This window comes from Sardina pilchardus, chromosome 21 (genome assembly GCF_963854185.1).
Source record: "Sardina pilchardus chromosome 21, fSarPil1.1, whole genome shotgun sequence".
NCBI lineage: Eukaryota > Metazoa > Chordata > Actinopteri > Clupeiformes > Clupeidae > Sardina > Sardina pilchardus.
Window position 1 is genome coordinate 21518050 of NC_085014.1, and position 15438 is coordinate 21533487.

Here is a 15438-nt window from a genome sequence, read left to right on the forward strand (position 1 = left end):
TTTAAGACTCGGTCTCGACTCAGACTTGCTTCCTAAAAGACTCGGTCGTTGTCACTCGGTCTCGGCTGCAGTTCAACCAACGGTCTCGACTCCCCCCCCCCCCCCCCATCGTAGGGCAGTGGCGGCGATGCGGTGGGGACGCTACGGCGACGCCCCCTTCCCCTGGACAGACACCACCTTAACTAACAAATTTTCTGGGGGAAACCCTGAAGTCGTGTGGCAGATTGATTCTCTGTTCTAGACGCTCTCATGTGGGAAACAGGACACTTAGAACCCTCTTCACAACAATGTTTGGACCACTGAGGAGAACTCCTTGAAGCTGCATGGTGTGGCTGAACATATTTTGAATTAAGAGTGAAACAGAAGAATCTGAGTTTGATACTGACACATCTGCTCTGGCTGCTAAAAGTGAAAGTGAACCTGGTAAATTAGACTGAGGAGAGGACAACAAACAGAGGAGAGAGTGTACTGTACAGACAAAATGGCTTCTAAACTGGAAGAGGATTTCTGCTGCCCTGTGTGCTGTGACATCTACAAGGATCCTGTCATTTTGACCTGCTCTCACAGTGTGTGCAAAGCCTGTCTGCAGCAGTTCTGGGAGAGTAAAGGACACAGAGAATGTCCCTACTGCAGGAGGAAGTGCTCTAAACATATCTATCAACCTAACTTGGCTCTAAGGAACTTGTGTGAGACGTTCTTACAAGAGAGAAGTCAGAGATCTTCAGCAGGGCTTGAAGTGTTATGCAGTTTGCACAGTGAGAAACTCAAGCTCTTCTGTCTGGAGGATAAACAGCCTGTGTGTTTGGTGTGTCAGGCATCAAAGAAACATAAAAATCACACTTTTAGTCCCATAGATGAAGCAACACAAGACCATAAGGTAAGAATCTACTCTAATCTACTCTAGTAATATTGGAAGAGGGCTCTAAAAATACTTGATCTATGATCACCCATAAGTGAGACAGTCATGGCAGAGGGTATAGCAATGCCTTTAATGCACCAGTAGATGGGACTCTACACCCTGCTGTAAACTGATGTGTTGCACAACATCCAGACCTCTGAGCTGAGATACCCTGATTCTCTTCTTGACTCCCACTCTGTCACTCTAAGAATTCACATCTCTAATGTCCTTTGATGTGTAGCACCCATACTATAAGTTCTACTACATGTTGTGTTGCTGCCCCCATGCTACATGTATCACCATATCAGTCCTGAGTCTACACACGCATACAGTATCTACATATTCTCACTCACACATTCCCTAATCCCTACACATGCTGCTACTTGGTTTCATAGTGTATTGTAAGTGCATTTGTAGACTGAAAATTGTGCTCATTCATTCCAGGAGGAGCTGAAGATACAACTGCAGCCCTTACAGAAGAAATTGGAGACCTTTGAAGAAGTTAAACTCATCTGTGACCAAACAGCAGCACATATTAAGGTGAGATATTACTATACATCTGGATTATTTAATAAAGCAACTGTATTTTTAATGTCATCTCAGGAAAGCAAATAGTGGTGTGTTTTGTTTTAAATGTTTTGTTTGTTTAGACTCAGGCTCAACAGACAGAGAGGCAGATCAAGGAGGAGTTGGAGAAGCTTCACCAGTTTCTACGAGTTGAAGAGGCAACCAGGATAGCTGCACTGAGGAAGGAAGAGGAGCAGAAGAGTCAGATGATGAAGGAGAAGATTGAGAAGATGAGCAGAGAGATCTCATGTCTTTCAGACACCATCAGAGCCATAGAGAAGGAGATGGGAGCTGATGACATCACATTCCTGCAGGTATTGACCATCCACAGTCTGTATAATGAAGTGTGTTAGATTTGCTTTAATGATAAATAAAAGCTCAGGCTGCAATACATTGTTGACCTGCTCATGCCACTCACATCATTGCATCAAACATCGAGTGATTATGTTGGATAGTGAGATCAGATTCAACTCCTGTCTGTCAGATATGAAGTTTTCTTTCTTGAGCATCAGTGTCCAACAGTTCAACATCAGACATTCACATTCATACCCACATCATGGGTTGTGGAATCAGCTGGTGTTATTTTGGAGAGAGAAACACTACGAGAGCAGCAGAAGGCTGAATGGATATGAATCTGATCACATGATCAGTGATGACTTCAGAACGTCATGAAGTCTGACATGATGGTTTAGTTTGTGTTCTCACTGCCGTCTCAGTGACTCCATTTCTTGGGCGATGTAGTCAGAGTGCAGGGCTGTCTCTCTAGAGCCGGGTCTGTCTGGTCTGGTGTGTGTGTATGTGTGTGTGTGTGTGTGTGTGTGTGTGTGTGCGCGTGCGCGGGGTCTCTGTCTGATCTGAGGAGGAGGAGGAGGAGGAGGAGGAAAATAGCTTTGTAGTCAGTATCCTGTCAGCTGTCAAATGTTTAATCAGCAAATAAACAACAGGGTGGTGATGGTCAGGGAACTTGGCCCAGCCAATCAGAAGTCAGAGGGTGGTGGGTTTGATTCCTGGTTACTACAGTTGTGTCCCTGAGCAGGACACTTAACCCTGAGTGGCTCCAGGGCGACTGTGTTAAATACTAATCTCTTGAACAACAATAAAAACCTTAGCTGTACAATGGGGGTCAATCATTTTGCAATTTCGAAAAAGACCTAATTATATCAATAGTGTCTGACATATTCCCTCATTTCTTATTTTCCAGAACTTCAAGAGCACAGTGAAAAGGTGAGTGATCTGCCTCCTGTCTCTCTCTTCTCTGTGATTCTGAACCCAAACCCACAGCAGCACTGACTCCTGAATGTTATTCCAGAGCCCAGTGCACACTGCAGGATCCAGAGAGGGTTTCAGGAGCTCTGATCAATGTGGCAAAGCACCTGGGCAACCTGAAGTTCAGAGTCTGGGAGAAGATGCAGGAGACTGTTCAGTACAGTGAGTAGTCTGCTGTTTCCACATCACCAACCACACATAAGCAATGTTAGGAATGAGACTGCTACTGGGGTATAGATGATACAGTTACATTTGTCCATTGTGTAATCAGTGCTAGTATACACGAGAGAGTGGTGGTGTGTGTCAGTGTGTGTGTGTGTGTGTGTGTGTGTGTGTGTGTGTGTGCATGTGTGTGTAATCAGAGTATTGTACAGTCCCTATTATCATACCCTTTTGAAATAGTTACTTTTTTTGTCTTACAGCCTGAAATCAAAACCCATTTTAAAAAAAATCTTTTCCAGTTTTATTTACAAATGTAGCTGTACAACATCAAAATAATGAAAAAAAAGTCAACAGTTCTGAAAATTAATAAAAAATTAAAAACTAGAAGGTTGGAAAAGTCATCATACCCCTGACTTAATACTTTGTCAAGCTTCCTTTTGCTTTCATTACAGCCATCAATCTGTTTGGATATGTCTCTATTATAGCTTTGCACACCTAGACAGGGGAATATTTGCCCAATTTTCCGTGCAGAATTGTTAAAATTTAGTCAAATTCTGTAGGGAATGGCGATGGACTGCTCTCTTCAAGTCAATCCACATATTTTCTATAGGATTTAAGTCAGGGCTCTGACTTTGCCACTCAAGGATATTCACCATCCTATCCTTAAGCCACTGCTTTGTTCTTTTGGCAGTATGTTTAGGATTTTTGTCGTGTTGGAAGGCGAATGACCTCCCCATCCTCAGCTGTTTAGGAGAGGGACGCAGGTTTTCCTCAAGAATTTTGGTGTACTTGGCAGCATCCGTTTTCCCTTCTATCCTGACCAATTGCCCAGTCCCCGCCGAAGAGAAACATCCGAACATAATGTTGCCCCCACCATGCTTCAAAGTAGGTATGGTGTGTTTTGGGTGTGTTTGGGTGTGTATACTGTGTTTGGTTAGCGCCTGGAGCTCAGTCCAAAAACTTCAATCTTAGTCTCCAAAAAGTTCGATCTTAGTCTCATCTGACCATATAAGCTTTTTCCACATGGTAGCAGAATATTCCAGATGTGTTTTTGCACTGAACTCCAAGCGCAATGTTTGGCAAAAACCAACGCAGTACACCACCCAAAACACACCATACCTAGTCTGAAGCATGGTGGGGGCAACATTATGTTGTGGGGATGTTTCTTTTCAGCGGGAACTGGGCAATTGGTCAGGATAGAAGGAAAAATGGAGGCTGCCAAGTACACCCACATTCTTAAGGAAAACCTGCGTCCCTCTCCTAGACAGCTGAGGATGGGGAGGTCATTCGCCTTCCAACACAACAAAAATCCTAAACATACTGCCAAAAGAACAAAGCAGTGGCTTAAGGATAGGATGGTGAATATCCTTGAGTGGCAAAGTCAGAGCCCTGACTTAAATCCTATAGAAAATATGTGGATTGACTTGAAGAGAGCAGTCCATCGCCATTCCCTATAGAATTTGACTAAATTTTAACATTTCTGTACGGAAAATTGGGCAAATATTCCCCTGTCTAGGTGTGCAAAGCTATAATAGAGACATATCCAAACAGATTGATGGCTGTAATGAAAGCAAAAGGAAGCTTTACAAAGTATTAAGTCAGGGGTATGATGACTTTTCCAACCCTGTTATTCTAGTTTTTCATTTTTTATTAATTTTCAGAGCTGTTTACTTTTTTTTCATTATTTTGATGTTGTACAGCTACATTTGTTAATAAAACTGGAAAACATTTTTTTAAAAATGGGTTTTGATTTCAGGCTGTAAGACAAAAAAAGTAACTATTTCAAAAGGGTATGATGACTTTCTATAGGCACTGTATATGCCCCATCATTCCACTAACATCCCTCCCCTGTGAGTATACTCCGGTACAGCTGTGATACCTTCATACTGATGACTAGAGAGCATTTCACTGTTACTACTTCTCCTGCCATTCCACTTGGTAACACCACTATTACTAATGACCATCGTTCACATCCTCATCACACACCACTCAGTGTTCAGCTCATGTGTGTGTTCCTTCTCTCTGCAGCTCCTGTGACTCTGGATCCCAACACTGCACACCCAGAACTCATCCTGTCTGAGGATCTGACCAGTATGAGACTTACTTATGAGCGGCAGCAGCTTCCTGATAACCCAGAGAGATTTGATACGTATGGTGATGTCCTGGGCTCTGAGGGTTTTAACTCAGGGACTCACTGCTGGGATGTGGAGGTTGGAGAGAACATATGGTGGCAGGTGGGTGTGATGACAGAGTCTCTCCAGAGGAAGGGACACATATCCTCTATGAGTGGACGCTGGTGTGTGGAGTATAATAGTGTTGAATATTCAGCACGTGCTCCTCCTCATAACCCCACTGACCTCACAGTGCAGCAGGAACTCCAGAGGATCAGAGTGCAGCTGGACTGGGACAGAGGAGAGCTGTCGTTCTCTGACCCTAATAATAACACACACTTACACACTTTCACACACACATTCACTGAGAGAGTGTATCCATACTTTCTGACTTTCATAAATGTTCCTCTGAGGATGTTACCAGTGAAGGCCTCAGTAAGAGTAGAGCAGCACAGTTAGAGCTGATACTGACTCTGAACCAGGGATGACATACTGAGAAGGAAACCTATAAGAGAGGAGACTATGAAGAAACAAAGCCATTTAATAAACAGTACAAATATGTCTCATTGTGTGCATATAAATGTTAAAGGTATGCTAATGCCCACCTCATTTAACTTGCTGTATACAGTATGTACTGCACTGTGCCTAGTTTAATTTCTATACTACTGTAACATTATGGTATTTAATACAAATTGATTGGTAAATGAATAAGGACAATAAAACATTAAAAGCATTAACCATTTTGTGTGTAATTTCTTCACCATTTTTTTAACATTTTTTTTTAAGTCATCTAACGACCATTATCAGATATGCTACCAGCACATGCCACCCCTCAGTGAACCATAACAGAATATCTGAGGGATTTCTGGTAGGCTGGCCATGGACAGAATGCATCAACTTTACCTCATCCCTTTTAAAATGACAGTGATTTCACATAATTTTGATAGTTTCATTTATTTTATCATCAATTTGACTGTGATCTTGTTTGCAAGCCAGGCTGTGAAGATGTGTTCCAAATTACATGACTAACAGGAGAGCTACACCAGGCGCGTAACTGAAGTGTTCTGTTCGCGGCGCGTAAAATCCATTTCAGAAGATGTGTCTATTTTTTCCATTGTCGCGAAGGGAAGGATTCTTCGTTCCTGTTCTGGGTGGGTCACAATCAGCTGGAAACTGTTGTCATAGAGCACAACCTGATTCAGTCCCTGATGTGCTGAACAGCAGTAACTCCACCCTGTTGAGGGGTTTATGGCTTTAAACTGCAGATCAGGGAGTCTTACTTGGGTTCCTCCTCTTGGCTCTTGGTGTGTGTGTGTGTGTGTGTGTGTGTGTGTGTGTGTGTGTGTGTGTGTGTGTGTGTGTGTGTGTGTGTGTGTGTGTGTGTGTGTGTGTGTGTGTGTGTGTGTGTGTGTGTGTGTGTGTGTGTGTGTGTGTGTGTGTGTGTGTGTGTGTGTGTGTGTGTGTGTGTGTGTGTGTGTGTGTGTGTGTGTGTGTGTGTGTGTGTGTGTGTGTGTGTGTGTGTGTGTGTGTGTGTGTGTGTGTGTGTGTGTGTGTGTGTGTGCGCGTCCGTGCGTGCATGCGTGTACACCTGGGGGGGTTACTCACCATCACACCCTTCCAGTTTCAAGTGTCACTGCAGATCGTTTCTTTCCTCACATCTTGTATTGTGTATGACTGAATTCATGTGTACTAACCTGCATGTTGGGATAGAGCTGTAATTGTCTGACACTGACAATAATGCACACTTACAGTACACACTTACACCCCCATCATGCACTCTCTTTCTCTCTCACACACCCACACTGAGAGAGTATTTACATATCACGTCTTACCATTGATGATACTTAAGTAAACTATGATTTATTTAAATGAAATATGCTGATTGAATTATTAATTATTCATGGATGTGTCTGTAATCTGCTGATGATACTTAAAGAGGACATACAGTAGAATGGATGAATTGAGTATTGTTCTGTGTTCTCTGATGTTAAAATAGTATATATTCAACTTTGATTTAAAAAAATAAATAAACTCAATAGCCATTTTACAAGACTACTTGAAACCATATATGTGACTCTCCACGGCAAAACCAGTCGCTTGTCGCAACAGACGTTTCTTAGAAAAATTACCATATAAGTCACTTGTGCCATAATCGTGGATTTTTTTTTGTGTGTGTTTTGAAACAGTGGGAGGTCTACACTGTACAGCCGTGAATACATTTAGCCGAAAAACTGACCTTTTCTAGTTTTAAGTCTATGTTTCTTGCGCCAGTGGTCCACAGCCACGAGTGCATTGCAACATTGAACATTGTTTTATTGTTTAAAAAAGTGGAGGATATACATTTCCCTGACGCAGCTTGATCACTAAAGCCTGGGAAACACGTTCTTCTTTCACAGCGCTCTTAAGAGCGCTCCAAAGAAGATCTTAGCGTTAAGAGCTTCTTAACGTGTTTGGGAGACGCGGCCATTGTCATTACATGTTATCATTCATACTTATTCACAGAATCAGCATACTAACTTTAACTATTTCACCTGAAGAAAAAAAAATAGGAGTTTGAAACCAACAAGACCAATGTGTGCATTTTCACAGCTCAACAGTTGTCCGCAATGACTGCACACTGTTACATATAGGCTACAGTATATCAAAATTGCTGACTAGCTCTCTCTAAATAGACACACAAGAGAATCCTGCACGGCTCATTCTCGTGAAAGCATATTCTATAACTTTTTGAAGTTGTGGAAAGAAGTTGTTGAATGATTGGCTGACAAAAAGCAAAGGTGAAGGGTTTCTAAAGGAACTAAAGGAATTTCTTAGCACACACTGACAGACAATTGTAATAAGTGAAGATATTGAAATTAAATCGTCAGCTTCACCATAATCATGCAAGTCTATCTGCATTCACTCTGCTCGTTTACATGACAAGTCTTATTCAGTTATTATTATTATTTTGTGTTAATCATCTGGTAGATTGCAGAAACCACAGTCACTTATAGAAGTGAACAACACCCCCGACAGCCCCATCCACAGTACTATAATAAAAGGTGTCGTGTATGAGTTCTTGTCTCTTTTGTCTTTTTCTGCAGTTCTATCACTCAGTGTTTATTCAGACACATTTAAACATACCCCTGGGAGCTTTACAGACTGCTGATACATGAGAACACAAACTATACTAGCTTTGGTTGTGGTGTTTGCTGGGACAATGAATGGTATGTAGACTGAGAACCAACACTAACTTACCAACACACTATCTGATCATGTCATCTTCTCTAAAATATTAACACATTATGTTGAAAGCAAGATTCAGTGGTTTAGTTTGAGATTTTTACCAAATGTCATAACCCATGTGATGTTGCTGTTAATGATCTTCAAAGCCTGGTGCAACAGGAGTGAATAGACCAAGTGTTTAACGTGTATATGTGATATTTAAATAGCTTTGTAATGATGAGTGACATGGTAAGGTGGTAAAATAATAATAAATAAAACACACATAAACTATATAGACAACTTGATGTAAGTATCATGGAGTGTGCCAACATTCAGAAGTGGTGTCGGGTGCCAAACAGGCATTCTCTGGATATTTACACCCATGCCATATAGAGTGTTATTCATCTTCACAGTGTGAATAATGTTTTTTACAGGCCAGAGCTTCTCACCAACTTCATCTTTAGTGTATTCTGTATTATTCATCAAATCATTACCCTAATTTTGTCACAATGCTGCGAAACCTGATAGCATTTTGAGGAGATTTAAGCAGTATTTAAACAGTATTTGTCACATTTCTTTCACAGAAAAAGAGGCCACTTGTGATGCAACTGACTGTTCCCTTTGTACAGCTTAGGCTGTAGCATGAACTATTGAAAACACTGCGTATAGTTCTGTGAGATTTAGAGGCTGCCTTACTTTACTTTACTTTACTTTAATTTTTTACCTTTTTATTTAGCACTTGTTAAAAGTCAGAGGGTACAAAGAAGAAAACAAAGACAAATTCAGTGCAGGAAGAGGCAGTAAGCCCAGGCTGGCTTATATGAAGCCTGCACCTAAAAATGTGTATAGGCTATTTCACAAATGTGTATATTTCATAAAGGCAGAGACTATTTGCACCCGGGTGTAAATAATGAACATTACTATTTACACCCGGGTGCAAATAATCAACATTACTATTTACACCCGGGTGTAAATAGTGTAATAATCAACATTACTATTTACACCCGGGTGTAAATAGTTTAATAATCAACATTACTATTTACACCCGGGTGTAAATAGTGTAATAATCAACAATACTATTTACACCCGATGTCTAACATCCATGTTCTCTGTCAATAGGCCTGTGTATTTACCAGCTCTACAGTAGGCTAGGCCTAATAGTTTTGAACAGTTTTTAGCTGTTTTGCCATGTCTGGGTTACTTGGAAGTGATTATACAAATATTAGGGTAATGAGTGGTCATGTGGTAGCTTCATCAAAGACAAGCTACTTTAAAGAGTTGTTTTCTGAGTTGTCTAACCTTAGACAACTCAGAAAACAACTCTTAACCCTAACCTTAACCTTAACCCACGCCTAAGCGCCTTCCAGGCAGCGTTGGGGGCTCAAAGTCAAAACACAACCTTTCTAACAACTACTGAAGCCTACTTCTACTTAACTCTACTCATAACTGAAATAAAACCAGTAAATCTTTGACAGGTTCAAAAAGCACAAACTCTTATTTGCCGCGAGGTAACGTCATCTAAGAAAAAAGAAGTCATGGTGCGTACTTTGGCAGGCAAAAAAAAAAAAAATTAATCTGAGGTTCGAACCCAGCACCTCGAGCATGGTAAATCAGTCACTTTACCGCTGTACTGCGCCCCGTCGAAAAAGAAGGGGAGAATACTAATTATTGACTCACTTGTTGGGGTTGCTAGGTAACGGTAAACAAAACAAAAAGATCGTGTTTCTTGATTGTGCTTGCAAACGGACGGCTTTACCCGTTCACTGAATAAAGTTTGTGGAAATTTAGCACCACTTTACCATCTCAAATATAGTTTTACTAATCCTAACTTGTTAGATTTAGGTAGGCCATCTCCTGCCAAGATGGTCCCGCTATGTTGGATAGCACGCATTTCCGGTTTGGGTGCAAATAAGAAAATGCCTCCATTCCACTATTTACACCCGGGTGCAAATAATCACTCCGTTTCATAAATAAAGACACAGGTTTGAAGTACATTAATATCATAAACAGTAAGGATTTTAAGTTCTTTTAAGGGATATTCCGCCATTTTTGGAAATAAGCTCATTTTTCACCTCCCCTCGAGCAAAACAATTGATATGTACCTTTTTCCCGTTCATTTAGCCATTCTTTGAGTTTAAATAAAGGGATGCAGCAAGCCATTCAGAACAGGTTGTAATTCTGACCAAACGCTTTTGGAGGACCAGCAATTTGTGAAGAGTAGAAAGAAAAGAAGTGTCTTCTCTTAACAACTTGAATTTTAGACCACTGTTTTACATTAATCAATGAGAGTAACTTAACACATTTTGTCACAATGTATAGATATTTTGATAAGGGCAAAGCGTTTAGCAATATTTTTTCCACTTTTGTTTCACAGGAATGGAGTCCATTTGTGATGCTACACAGAATGTTTCATGTCATGGGACTCTGGGCCAGCCTTTGTATGTACAGCTGTTCAGAACAACAGGATATGATCAATTGTATTTTAATAGAAAAACAAATCCAGAGTCCAGGATTTTTCGATTTTCGACCAAATTGAATAGATCCACCTTTTTGGAACATTTTGGACGTTGGACGTTTTTGTCTGACAATGGGACCTTGATTATAAACCCTGTGGAGTCGACTGATTCAGGATCGTATACAGTACAAATCTTCCTGACAGATGGCGCCATGGTAGCAAGTAGCAATGTGCGGCTTGTAATTAATGGTAAATCTTTATTGACATTTGTACGTTTTATGTTGTGTTTTATTGTATTTTATACATTGTCAGTGTCCGTATTTATTCACCACATCCAGGCGATTCACAAATGTGCGTAGCCACCGTTATCCAACTAGGCCTATGTCTTGGCGACCAAAGCTCTGTGTTGGGTGGATTAACTATTGGGCGCTTAAATTTGAGTTTCCAGTCTGAAATGATGGTGGTCACCTCCACACTTATATTTGCTCCCTAACAAACTCGTTATGAGCCATAAATAGACCCCGGGTTGTTTTAAGTCCGCATTATTCCTTTACGCTTCAGTGGTAGTCTGGAGAGGGTCCCTACAGACAAATTGAAGTATTGTAATTTTTGAAAAATTTGTAAATGTCTAGAAAGTGTTTTCAAAAGACCTGTACATGAAGTCAGTGTATTACCTTAAAATCATCTTCTGGCCATCACCATCTTGAGAAAAAGTACATTAGGCTCATTCAAGTTCATGCAGTGCCGGCTTAACGTGATGCATGTTTCAATAGCCTACTTTTGTCTGTAGACTATCTCCACAGTCCCACCAGTCATTTGTTTTGATGTGATGTCAAGAAGCTATTTTCATTGTTCATACAAACATTTCTGAATTTTCTTGAAAATGGAGACATCATTGCAACTAAACCCTTATTTTGTCTGATTTGTTTCTGTAAATGGATAGCTGTTTGTGCTACTGAATTATTCTATTGTGTCATCTTCTATTGTGCTAGAACCTGCCAAAATTTCACGTTGAAAAGAGAACTTAATTTGGATACTGTGTTCCATTGGAGTGGTCACAATTGTTGTGGCTATTCTTCTGAACAGTGTCCAATTATGTCAACAAAGAGGTAAACACTTAAATAAAAGCATTGCTCTTTCAACAACTTTCTCCCCTATTTACAACCTCCATGACAACAAGTGATCTGATTTCACTGTTTCAACTGAACTATCCTTTATTCCTCATGCATGTTCTTTTTACATTTTCAGGTGTTGGTGATGGTGAAGGACTGACCGAGACTAACCCTAGTGTGTGCATTCCCATGGTATCCCAGCCAGCTTCAGTGAAGAAAAAGCCGCGCCATGCTCAACAAGACATTTAATTTGAGTCATGTGATGAGTATGGATCATGTTTTTGTGTCCACCTCTCTGCTCTGAATAACCTAGGCTATATAAACAGCAATATTCGTTTATTCGTGTTTATTATCACACAATGATGGCATTATCAACACTGCCTTCAGTGAAATTAATAGTAACCTTCACAGCACCACAGTCTCACAGCTCTAAATTGACTGGTACAGCACCTTAAGATTCTTACAGTCACTATAATGTACAGCATCTTAACTTTTAACCTATAACTCTGGTTTCATGCACCACAGCTCCTGGCGTCAGAAACTCAGTGGTTATTATTCAGAAAGGATGTATCATGTCAGATGCTAAAAACTAAAAACAACAGTTCACACATTATTTGGCATAGTTTGGTGAATCACTGACAAACAGTATACTGTAGTCTGGAATGGAGACGTTTATCTGAAGGAGTCTGTCATACGGTTATTGCCAATAACCTTCAGCTTTGGATGTCACTGCTCATCTGAATAAATTCTTTATATTCTCTTATTGTTATATCCACCATGTTACTGTTGCAATCCTCTCTATCCTGTGTGAGTTCCCACGTACAATACAAATACCTGTTGATAATACAGTACCAAGAATAAACATTTTGAGTAAGTGTGTTGTATCTGATGAATCTGCTTTGTCTCAATGTGTCTGCAGTCATTTCAAAAACTAAGGTGTCAAGTTTGAGTGAAGATAGCCTATGTGATCAGATGCCTGATTATAAAAATAAATAAGTCTGAAACAGAATGATGTGGTGAACAGTTGTCCGCAACGACTGCACATTATGGGAACGGAGTATATCAACATTGCTGACTAGCTCTCTCAAAATAGACACACAAGAGAATCCTGCAGGGCTCATTCTCATGAGAACAGGGCTCATTCTCATGAGAGCATACAGTATGTCTGTAACCTTTTCAGTTGGAAATAAGTTGTTGAATGATGGGAAAGTGGCTGACAAGAAACAAAGGTGAAGGGTTTCTAAAGGAACTCTATTTTGAAATGCGACACATTTCCGAGCACAGTAATGCTAGATAATTGTAATAGATGTGTTAAATCTTCACCATAAACATGCATAATGACAACTATTGACTTAAATACACCTGTTTAATTTCAGATTTGTTTTAGTCTAGTTTATCCTCATTCACTCTGCTTTAGTTCAGTTAACATACCACAAATTAATCAGTATTCACAGTGTAGTGCTTAAAGCGACACCTCTTTCACCTCCAAGAGATCAACTTTGCAGGCTCACCATTCTTTATGACAGAATGTGATTTAGCACGACATGGCTCGTTCTGTTTGTACTCTAGCTTTGTGCTGCAGGAGTCTTCAGTTAATTTGTGTTAATCCTCTGGTAGGTTGCAGCAACCACAAACACTTATAGAAGTGAACCCTTACAACATTCTCGACAGCCGCTTCCATAGTGCTATGAGGTGTCTTATGAGTCCTTGTCTCCTTTGGCTTATTCTGCAGCTTCATCATTCAGTGTTTGAACAGAACAAACACATTTAGATGCTGAAACATGAGAATACAGACTATACTAGCTTTGGTTGTGGTGTCTTCTGGGACAATTTATGGTAAGTAGCCTGGCAACTGTTTTGCCCGGCAACTATTTTGATAAGGGCAAAGCGATAATAAGCAATTTAGCAATATTTTTTCCACTTTCACAGCAATGGAGTCCATTTGTGATGCTACACAGAATGCTTCATATCATGGGACTCTGGGCCAGCCTTTGTACCTACAGCTGACCAGAACAACAGAATATGAATTGTATTTTTATAGAAAAACAAATCCAAAGTCCAGGATGTTGTGTATCTACAAAGTAACTGCAATATACAACGATGGGTATCTTTGGATATTCCTCCGTTTATTACTAAACTGGTAACATACATTACACAGCAGCAAAGGTTGCAAGTAGCAATGTGCAGCTTATAATAAATGAAGAGTTCTTTTCCAAAACGCTATATCCACCATTTTAATACATTTTCACAAATCATTTTTTTTTATTTTGTTTTTCAAGTAATTTCAGTGAAAGTGTATTGGATTATGTTTAGTGGATTTATCTTTACTAAATCAAAACAAAACATCTGCATTTTTATTGAAATTAAGTGAAATACACAATTAAATAACATGACTTTTTAATATTTGTATATATATTTGCTATATATGAATGTAAAGTTCATGCCTGGCGTGGCTCTTATGCCATTTCATATAATTGCATACAAATACTAATATACTTGCAAGTGTAATGACATAGGTATTTGGTGATAACAACTAATCACGTAAACATAATCAAATGAGGTAAACAGAGTAATAACCATAAATGTTGTCCCGGTAACTTGGCATAATAGGTTAATATTTCTGCTTTTTGCTTCTCATTCTTCTGTTCTGTAGCGGAGCCGGAGGAGTTGGTGTATGCCGAAGTGTCCATACGGAAACGACAGACGACAGTGTTGGATCAGAGGAAGAGGCAGGAGGAGACGGTGGAGTACGGGGAGGTGAACGTCCAGAGAGGTCACACACCTGTGGACCCTGAGTAGGGTTTCTCCCTGGCTCTGTATGCTGAGGTGAAGACTAGATGAGACTGGTTTTGATTATTGTTTGTTTACAACTCCCACACCACCCCTATGAATTCTATTACAGCAATTCAAGAAGTCTGTCCGTACAGAACGTCATGAAGAGAAAATCTTTTTTTCACATGTGTTTTTTCTACTGCTTAATTTGTTGTTTCTCTGACACCACACAAGCAATATTACATTCTTAGCTGCTTCACCACAATAACATAAATATTCTGAGAAGCATAATAATTGATCATGTAAATCATTATTGGAAATCCTGTTGACTTGTTTGTTTGTAGTGTGTTTATAGCGTCTGTGCTTGTTTTTGCTTTCTTCTGCCCCTCTGCTCTCCCATAATCTCCTTCTTTTGGGTCAAAAGAAGGAGATTATGGGAGATAGAAAATTCTGTCATGAATGATTTACTTTATCAATTATTATGTTTCTCAGAAGATTAAAAAAGTTTCCTGCTTCCTGGTCTTGCACTGCAGCCATGAGTGGAACAGTTGGGTATATTTATTTTTATAATTTATGATGTTTCTATTCACTTCTCTATGATATAGGGAATCTGATTGATGTTGGTCTGAAACATGCCGTCTACGAACCACGTGACCACCTTGGATCCAATCGCATAACAGTATATAGCTGCTCCGACCATTTTATTCCCTGGTTGTTCGAACTCTCTCTAAATACAGCTCTGCATTATGCTGGTCTTGACTGCCCCCTGATGGTGAATAGCATATAGCTTGGTGGAAGAAGGTATGAAATGTGCAGTAGAAGACTAATGAAAATAGAGAGTATCCTTTCCTGAACTAACAATCTTTTGTTAGTTTCTCTGCAGACTTGGAG

General features: G+C 40.0%; 1 protein-coding gene across 1 annotated transcript; it reads left to right on the forward strand.

Moving 5' to 3' along the window:
* The first annotated feature begins 443 nt into the window (after nt 1-443).
* On the forward strand, nt 444-14574 carry LOC134068581 (E3 ubiquitin-protein ligase TRIM35-like). The gene is made up of 6 exons (XM_062524264.1): nt 444-877; nt 1343-1438; nt 1549-1779; nt 2667-2689; nt 13393-13457; nt 14429-14574. Exons 1-6 carry the CDS (start codon nt 482-484, stop codon nt 14572-14574), a joined length of 957 nt encoding a protein of 318 aa, XP_062380248.1. The 5' UTR covers nt 444-481.
* Nucleotides 14575-15438: the final 864 nt, after the last annotated feature.